The sequence below is a fragment of the Apaloderma vittatum genome, unplaced genomic scaffold (genome assembly GCF_000703405.1).
Source record: "Apaloderma vittatum isolate BGI_N311 unplaced genomic scaffold, ASM70340v1 scaffold21387, whole genome shotgun sequence".
Lineage (NCBI taxonomy): Eukaryota > Metazoa > Chordata > Aves > Trogoniformes > Trogonidae > Apaloderma > Apaloderma vittatum.
Genome location: NW_009728118.1, coordinates 3,315 through 13,043, shown reverse-complemented (window position 1 = coordinate 13,043; position 9,729 = coordinate 3,315). Strand labels below are relative to the sequence as shown.

General features: G+C 41.8%; 1 protein-coding gene across 1 annotated transcript; it reads right to left on the bottom strand.

The window, feature by feature from the left end:
- Positions 1-1,142: 1,142 nt before the first annotated feature.
- Positions 1,143-8,005, bottom strand: LOC104268865 (tubulin alpha-8 chain). The gene is made up of 5 exons (XM_009873975.1): positions 7,952-8,005; positions 4,399-4,621; positions 3,562-3,710; positions 2,334-3,014; positions 1,143-1,468 (listed from the first exon to the last, which is right to left on the bottom strand). Exons 1-5 carry the CDS (start codon positions 7,952-7,954, stop codon positions 1,181-1,183), a joined length of 1,344 nt encoding a protein of 447 aa, XP_009872277.1. The 5' UTR covers positions 7,955-8,005; the 3' UTR covers positions 1,143-1,180.
- Between the last annotated feature and the right edge of the window lie 1,724 nt (positions 8,006-9,729).

The window sequence follows — 9,729 nt, the reverse complement described above, 5'->3', positions numbered from 1 at the left end:
GCTGCTCCATCACCTTCCCAGGGATCGAGGTGAGGCTGACCAGCCTGTAGTTCCCTGGGTCCTCCTTCTTGTCCTCTTTGAAGATGGGAAAGACATTTGCTTTCCTCAACTCTTTGGACACTTCTTGCAATCACCAAGATCAATCAATTATCCAAAATGGCCTTGCAATGACATCTGCCAGCTGCTTCAGCCCTTGTGAGTGCATCCTCTCATCAGGGACCTAGACCTAGATGAAAAGCTGCTGAGAGGTTTCCTAGTCAAGAATTGTCATTGCCTAGCAAGATGTGGATCCTATAAATCCAAGATCTTTAATAACTACTTTCAGTTATCTTTGAGTGAACATTCGAATGCCTGTATTGCAGGCTCACTTGCACATGGTGCGCTAAATAAAGATTGCCACCAATGGCACAGCGGTCTGCTGAGTAAAGCAGAGGAAGCACCATTCAGGTAGAGTAAGAAATACTGAAATGTCCTCAGTAGGGTTGATGCCAAAGAAAAAAAAAAAAAAGTGCGGTTTTGGTTTTGGTTTTTTTTTTAAAAAAAGACATTTTCTCATTTAAACAGTTTCACAAAAACAAGAAAAGAAAATCTTATGCCTGCTGCAATATCCAAAAAGGATATTTGTTTTCAGAACACAGATGTTTGTCCACCAAATGTGGAAAAAATGCACCGCTTTAACATTTCTGAAGAGGTGTTTGGTTTATCAGAAATGATGTTTCAGAGAAGAGCAGATGTCACTTTTAGGTCAGTCAGCCAAAGGTCAGTGAGAGGATATCAAAGCACAGAGTAGAGGACCTATTTTTCTGTGGTCATTATTTTTTGACATGCCCACAAGCAAAAGGTAAAGGTATGTCAAATCAGGACTTTAAAAACTCTATTGATTCACTGTGCTCCATTCTAAGCTTGCATGTATTGAATTGTAGTGGGTTTAGTAGGTACGTTAGAGCTTGAAGAGGCTTACATTAAATGTGTGAGGAAGAGGAGCAAGTCTTTTTGCATTGCTGGGAGCTGTGAGGACAGGACAATTTACCTGTGATTTATGGAATAAAAGATGTCACTTTATGATCCCTCTTAAATCTCTGTATATTACATACGTAAAAGGTGACCTAATGGTAGACATGTGCAATACAGTGACACAGAGACAATGCAGTGCTCACTGGGAACAAAGCGTATTTTAAAATTACTCTCCATCATTTTCTTCCTCAAATGAGTCAGTTCCCACTTCTTCATAGTCCTTCTCTAGGGCAGCCAGGTCCTCTCGGGCCTCTGCGAATTCTCCTTCCTCCATGCCTTCACCCACATACCAGTGCACAAAAGCTCTCTTGGCGTACATCAGATCAAACTTGTGGTCGAGCCTTGCCCAAGCCTCTGCGATGGCCGTGGTGTTGCTCAGCATACAGACCGCTCGCTGAACTTGGGCTAGGTCTCCACCAGGAACTACTGTAGGAGGCCGATAGTTGATCCCGACCTGGAAACAGGAATACGAGAGAAGGTTGTGAAAAGGCAGGAGCAGAAAACAGTCAAAGCGCTGAAAAAAGTAAGCAAAGTTACAGATGCTGAGGTAGGGTGATGCCACTAGCAAAACTGCCAGAAGGCAGATATAATATATATAAAATGATATATATAAAATAATATATATTTAATAATATATAATATAACATATCTTAATATATAAAAATATCAGCAGTATGATACATGGTCATTTTAATGTCTGTATTATTCTTCTGTTTAATGCGCATTGGCAATTTCGTAGCTTTCTTAACAGCTACTCAGCACTAAACATATAGCTCCACTAAGATACTCTATAGACATTAATACAGGAAGTTGCTTCCAGATATGAGTTTTAATTCTTAAACCAGATGTTTGACACATTTTTTTTCTGCTGCTAACCCCTGTATTATTGTTGAAATTATATATCCGAACACTGCTGTGTAGCCAGTGGGGAGAGGCTGTATAATATTTCCGGCTGAGGGGGTTAACTGACAGATTCTCTAATATCAGCATTTCTTTTACTGATCAGTTTTGATATTTCCTTAGTCTTAGGTGTTGCTTCAGAGGGAACACTCACTGGCTTCTCCAAAATTCGTGTCTGAACTGAATACTTCTTTGAATTTTAACTCATATACACTTCAGATTTCCACTTACGGAAATATTTAGGGGTCTGTATCAATGGGATGTCCAAAGGAGAAAGGGCACATTTTATACAAATGTATCTTTCTTATGTTCCTCCTTCTTGCAAGTGGAAAACATGCAAGAACTAAAACTTTAAATGAAAGTTTTCCACTAGACTGAGCTTTAAATGTGAGAAAGATGTCCATGGCAGCCGTACTCACCTTGAAGCCTGTGGGACACCAGTCAACGAACTGGATAGTTCTCTTGGTCTTGATGGCAGCAATTGCTACGTTGACATCCTTGGGAACTACATCCCCGCGATAGAGCATGCAGCAGGCCATGTACTTCCCATGTCTTGGGTCACACTTCACCATCTGGTTGTTGGGCTCAAAGCAGGCGCTGGTGATTTCAGCCACCGAGAGCTGCTCGTGATGCGCTCTGTCAGAAGAGATGATGGGCGCGTAGGTCACTAAGGGGAAGTGGATGCGTGGGTAGGGCACCAGGTTTGTCTGGAACTCCGTCAGGTCCACATTGAGGGCACCATCAAAGCGCAGCGAGGCGGTGATGGAGGAGACGATCTGGCTGATGAGGCGGTTGAGGTTAGTGTAAGTGGGGCGCTCGATGTCCAAGTTTCGGCGGCAGATGTCGTAGATGGCCTCGTTATCCACCATGAAGGCGCAGTCCGAATGCTCCAGGGTGGTGTGCGTGGTCAGGATGGAATTGTAGGGCTCCACCACAGCAGTGGAGACTTGAGGGGCTGGGTAGATGGCAAACTCCAGTTTGGACTTCTTTCCATAATCCACAGAGAGGCGTTCCATCAGAAGGGAGGTAAAGCCAGAGCCGGTACCCCCACCAAAGCTGTGGAAGATCAGGAATCCTTGCAGCCCAGAACAAGCATCAGTCTGGAAAGCAAAAGAGAAAGTGAAAGAATAGGGGCTGAAGAAGAATGAAAAGATTTCATCTCCTGCATGAGCTTATTCTGAGCTGATGGAGAGAGCAATCATCAGGAATATAAAGTGCAGATACCATGTCAGGTTTCTTTGATAAAAGGCTGATGATAATCCTATCCTTCACCTTTCTCACTGGCTCAACCTAGGACATAAAACTTGGATTCTCATCTCTGGAGCTTCACACTTCTTTTAGTTAGGCTAGCTAAAACCTGCAATGTAGAACTGCCTAATCCACCTTTCTGTACGAGCATTGGTGCTCTAGGGCTGTGCTGATAATGAAGAACTGCATATTCAGAATCACTTCCTAAGAACATCTGGCGGCATATAGCTGGGAAGTAGGCTACTGGGCTTCTCTCTCTGGAACTAGTAATAACGCCTCTGTATGCCTTGCACCCTCTTTTCTGAACTATTGGTGTCATTTGTAGAGAACAAGCTACCTGTTCTGCAATTCTTTCTTCTGCAGAGCCCAAACTGCTGTTTCAAAACAACTGGGACTTACCAGCTTACGGACACGATCAAGCACCATATCGATGCTTTCTTTGCCAATAGTGTAGTGGCCACGGGCATAGTTATTAGCTGCGTCTTCCTTTCCAGTGATCAGCTGTTCTGGATGAAAAAGTTCCCGGAAGGTGCCAGCCCGCACTTCATCTGAACAAGAAAAAGAAATTAAGAAGCTGCATGGCTGTGCTCCAACGCCAGCAAAGTTCTGGTTGTTGTTGGCATTGATGGAAAAACTTTCAGTCACAGGGGGCCATGACCTGAAAAAAACAGATGCTGGTGGAGAAGGGAATTGTCTCCTAAGCATTTTTAACTTGTGTTCTGTTGATTCACGGTGTGACTTGTATCCAGCCACAGAAGTTGTTACCTTCTCATGAACCTGTCAGTTGTACAGCCTGTAGCCACAAGAGGACAAGTCACCAGAAAAAAAGTGTGAAGAAAGTCAGATTCCCCTGGTGCTGCAATTTTTAGAAATCCTTCTATTCCTGGAGGGAGACTGTCAGGGTCCCCCTTTGAAGCTAAATTGGAGAAAACTAGAATTCGAATGGCAAAAATGTCACAAAAAAACCTCAAATCCAAAAGTTAAATGTTTGCGCAAAGAGAAGTCATACAAACCCTGTGTACTAGGTATTGAACTGCTGGGGACCCTGCTGCTCCTATATTTACAGCACATATGACAGAATCTGACATTCTGTGTCATAAGAAAATTAATTTCATGCCATCTAGTGGTAGACCAAGATGTAAAGGGTGTGCTGCTTTCTACCAGTGGAGGTGGATGGCACACCATGGTGATACTAGGAAGCTCTTCTCCATTTTCCACTTTTATTTCTATACTAACCTACTACAGTTGGTTCCAAGTCTACCATTACAGCCCGAGGCACATGTTTCCCAGTGACAGTTTCATTGAAAAATGTAGTAAAAGAGTCATCATCGTTGGGTTTATCATGCAGATCCTTGAAGGTGCCGTCTGGCTGAATGCCGTGCTCCAGGCAGAAGAGTTCCCAGCACGCATTTCCTATCTGAACTCCAGCTTGGCCAACATGAATAGAGATGCACTCACGCTAAGGGGAGAGAGAGCAGAGACAGAGTCAGAAAAAACCAGCACACATTAGTCCTCCTTGTTCCTAGTAGTTACTTTTTCCCAGTGCATTGGTCTTCCAAAAAAAAATTGTGAACTGTCGCCATGAGCATTTCATTTGGTCATTCAGCCCCGTGGCCACACTGTACATATACACAGCACATAGTGAAACGGTTCTTTAAAATAATGAGATCTGTGTGCTGTAATATATTGGTACATGAAAATGGGCAAGAAAAAAAAATAATTGCAGTTACACAAACCCCACCTTTTCTCCTATAGATTGACCCTACTGAGGAGCACATCCTGGTTTAGTTTATTTTTACTCCTGTCTGGAACCTGACACAGCCATGTGGTATCCTTCAACCTTATATAACCCAAGACAGGTGATGTCTTCTGATCCTTTTACCCTCTGACAGCAGGCTAAAGCGGAAACTTGGAAGAATTGTTCTAAGCAATATTCACCTCAGGACATTATTTCACATTCTCTTGGTTGAAACAAATGGTCCTACAAGCTTCTAAGCAGCTATGAATTTTACATAGCAGGTCCACTGCGTATTTGGGCAGTGTCATTGCAATTTAGTGTGTTTATTTGCATAATTTTAAGCATAGTTGCTGTATTAGTCGGGAACTTTAATTAAAAGAAAACAGCGTATGTAACACCAAATTAAAACAGGCAGGTACCAATTCCTCCAAAATCCTTTACACTTAAAGAATACAGGAGTATGAAGACCTGCTGCTGGATTTCAGAAGTTCAGCAAGAGAAAAGCATTTTTTTTAAGGCGAGGGTGGCTTTAGACATGTGGAGTTTTCAGCTCCAGTTTCTGCTTTGGAGAAGTTGTAGTTAAAGCCTTCTAAGCTCTGTCTTCGTGATGTCCATGGCCCTGACTGTATTAGGGAGTCAGAAAGGGTCAGGCCATAGTACAGAACACTGGCCTGTGATTGCCCTTGCTGACTGATAATTAGCACACTCTCTGGCACAGTTTTGGCTTGTGCCAGTTCCTACTTTTCCAGACAAGGTTTGGGCACCACCCAGAATACAACTCCTTGTCAAGAATGGTTTCCAGTGAGCAGCTCACTGATCATTGCCCAGCATTGGAGAGGGAAATAGAATTCAGATGCCTGGATGTGAAGCAGGCCGTACTACCTAGCTTCAAGGCCAGAGAATGGTCTTTGCTCATTTTTATTTTGTAATATTGTGTTTAGAAATACCCAATGACTTAGTATCAGATTTGGCCAGATAACTTTTTTTAAAAAAAAAATCTGTCACAGCCTACCCTGCAACATCCTCCTGTGACCTGAGAGTGAAATGCATTTTCCCAAAAAACTAAATCCTCAGGCCAAATGTGTGACCAGCAGCATCTGTGGAGCAGTGTTTTCTTAACAAATGGACATATATTTATGCTTTAGAAACATAAACTAAGATATTTTTTCAGAAGCAAGCGGAATTTCAGAGGTCACCACTGCCCCAGTTAGTCATCCTCAGAAGTTCAAATGAATATGGAGTCAATTTAAATATTTCATTCAATTAAATATATTATCTCTGTTCAGCACTGATTTGTAATTTGCCGACTCTGCAAATGTGTATGCAGTGGGGAGGTGTAACGTGCTCACAAGCGTACTTGCACAACCCTGTTTTTCACAGCTGAGCTATACAAAAGTATCAGTTATTTGAGTGACTATGACGCTTCATATGTTGGTGTGTTACAATGGAGTTGCAATCTGGAGGATTACTCAGGAGGCACTGAAGGCATATTTGGGCTTAGAGAATTCAATTTATGCGGATTTTGCAACATTAAGGCTCCTGCTTTTCTTTCAAATCCCAATGTGAATCTGTGAGGCTGGCAGCAAGGAAAAAAAAAAAAAGCTTTTTCTTCCTTTTAAACAAAACAATTAGGCCAGAAGACTTTTTAAATAATATCTTTTAGAGCAAAATTACAAGTCAAGCAACACTTGGTACCTTAAGAGCTGCTTTAGCTCTGTTCCTCAAATGAGTAGAGGAATTGGTTCTTTCATAGATGGAACAAGTGAATGTTGCCTTAGTTATTATTGTAAAGTACAGGACTACAGCTGAAGACTGAATAACCAGTTCCTTTCTTTTTAGACTGAGCTTTCAGCTGCACTGGTTTGAAGCAGTATTTCAACCCTGACTTTTGAGCCAGGCCTTTTGCCATGCTCCTGCCTTCAACTCCCATCTTCCCCTCGCCTAGCAGTAATTTGGAAATATTCTGACAAGGAGCAAAGACAGTAACAAAGAGGTTTCTAATTTTGCATAGTAAACAGCTTTAAAATAGATATCAGACTTTTAGTAGGGAAGAGAGTGGGCCTTCTTCAGAGTCACAGGCAGAGTAAACTGATCTCTACGTGATATTTAGATTTGGAGCCTACTCCAAACTCGGGTTTCACATCCCATCACTAATGTACCAGGACCTGTCCAACAAATTGTGGACGTTTTTATCTACCAAGAGACATTAGAAGGGGCCAGGTCCTTTGTTAAACTAAACCTGGAACAGCTTTGACACTAATAAAACCAAAAAAAACCCACAAAATAGTACCTGGCTTAAGTATTTACTGTACAAAGGCAGCTTTAGTTTTCCAGCTATTCCTGAAACATACTCTCTATTTCGGTCTGCCTTAAGGCAGGAGGATACTGTGGAAGGGTGTATCTTGCCTCCAAAATGAGCGCCCTCATTTTGGACCTGCAGCTGTACTGGCAGAAAAGAACACAGTTCTCTGCACTAAAATAAGACTTGGTGTGAGACATAAATTGGGGTACAAGATGAAATGGATTTCCCACATTCAAGGAGGTTTTGAGAGATCTCAACTAATTTATAATAAAACCCCCAATCTTAAAAACAAAAAGCTTTTTTTACTCACTTAAATGCACACAGATATAAAAACATTTATGCACTCCAGAAACATGCATGTATACACTGTATAGTTATGAACAGTACAGCCACTGAGGCTAAATTAATTTAAAATAACCACAAAGGTAACTTTTTTTGTTTTATTTCTAAAAAAAAAAAATAAATTAAAATCTCATTGGGAAATGAACCTGTGTTGAGAAAATACAACAGAAAGTACTCAACTGCTAAGACTCCAGGTCTAAATTATGTTATAATTCCTCTAATTAGAGACTCTCAGAAGAAAACTTTGGTCTGCAGTGCCTTACACCTCCAAGTGAGATTTTCTGACGCCCTTTTCCCATCCTGTTCTGTGGCAATCGCAACAAAAACAACAGCAGATCCCCCTTGCCTTCCCTTGCCCATGGTCCTCCTGGTTCCCTGTTAGACTAGTGTTCCCACATGCCCCTTACCATGATGTCTCCAGGGGGGTTCCCTTCCCTTCAGATCGGGACGGCAGGTTTTTGGGGGAGCCTGGCTCTGGGCTGCAGAACAGAAGGGCAGCCCAGCACCCAGCACCTGCTGCTGCGCTTCAGCGCCGTTGGGAATAGGTCACTGACACTGCGGTTTTGCCCACTGCATCGCTGCCTCCTGCCCTCCCCGCCACCCCATGTATGCAAATCCATCCAGGGACAGCTCAGATATACTCCCAGATTTCAAATTTAGTCCAGCCTGTCTTGCTGTGCTTGTTGAATCAGAGCATGGCCATGTAACACATCATACATTATATTTTCTGACACCTGACTATTATAGGTGTATATCATCCACAAGACGCATGCTGTCCCAGTTCCTTGTTCTGCTGGTACGTACATGGATAGAAAAAAGTCACTCCTAAATTCCAATAGAGAAAGCATAAGAGAGAAAATGAATGGAGGAGAAAAGAATAGAATAAAAAAAAATAGAGAACTGGCAAGTAAATATAATTACCATTCTGAAGTGTGCTCTACCGGTGCTCTTAAATGCTGGCCTGGCTTCTTTCTGTCCTTACTCCAGCTGCCTCTCTATTAATGTTTCAATTTACTTCTCTTGCTTTCTCTTCCCCTGTACAGTCATCCAGGCTGTGAGCAGTGTGGGATAGCAGTCAGCACAGACTCTCGTCTGTCCAAACACAGAAAGAAATTTGATTCTTATTGCAGTGCTTATTGCAAGACATAGCTGGAGGCATCACACAAATGTTCTCACACCAAATTAGGGCAGTTGCCTCCTCCACTTCATTGTTTGTTCCTTCTGCACTAGCTCAGCATTGGAAAGCAGCACCTTCTCTTGGTGGAGAAATCCTTGTGTTTGCAACTCCTAAGTAATAAAGAGGAAGGCACACTTAATTGCTTCAGTCTGAGTAGTATGTATCCCCTGACTTTATAAACATACTGTTTATTATGATGTTTAATTAGTAAAAATATAAAAATACATTTTTGAGATTTAGGTTAGTCTGCTATGACATGATGACAAAAGATTGTTCTGCCACTGTTGGCAACCAGCATCAAAGTATCTTCTCTAACTAATGTCTGTGTTTTAACAGTTTGAAATAGGTCTTACTGCTTTTATAAAGTCATGTTTACTTTGATATAGTCTCCATTTTGCTGATGGTTACATAAATCTGTGAATCGCTACTCTTTGATTTTGGCTGGGAAAAGCTACAGAAATTTCTGAGCCACAGATACAATTTTACACACAAAGAATTCCTCTAACATTTTCTGTCTGCTGCTTTCTTTAAGATTTGTTTAAGCTGACTCCCACACTTCTCCTGAAAACCGCCAGATCATTGCTTTGAGGCTAAGGAATAGGTTGTTCTAGTGTTCTAAAACTGATTTAGTTTAGTTGTTGCTAAGACGTGCTTGTCCAAAGTCAAAGGCTTTTCAGTTTCCCATGCTCTGCCAGTGAGCAAGTGCACAAGAAACAGGGAGGAAGCGTGGCCAGGACAGCTGACCTGAACTAGCCAAAGGGCTGTTCCATATCACAGAATGTCAGGCTCAGTATAGAAACCGTGGCCAGCTGGCCGGCGGACAGGATTGCTGCTCGGGCTTTGGTCAGTGAGTGATCAACGATATTCTTAGGTTTTATTTCTCTCTCTCTTTTTGTTATATTATTATTACTATTACTGTTACTGTTACTATTACTATTACTATTATTGTTATAATAATAATATCATGTTATAATAATAAATTATTATGTGCCCTTGTGGCCAAGTGGG

Bases quoted from the DNA above. Each gene is read 5' to 3' on its own strand.
- LOC104268865 (XM_009873975.1), bottom strand. The intron at 3,711-4,398 runs GTTAGTATAGAA...TTTCTTGTTCAG, and splicing joins CTTGGAACCAACTGTAGTAG to ATGAAGTGCGGGCTGGCACC. The intron at 3,015-3,561 runs GTAAGTCCCAGT...TTTGCTTTCCAG, and splicing joins TTGATCGTGTCCGTAAGCTG to ACTGATGCTTGTTCTGGGCT.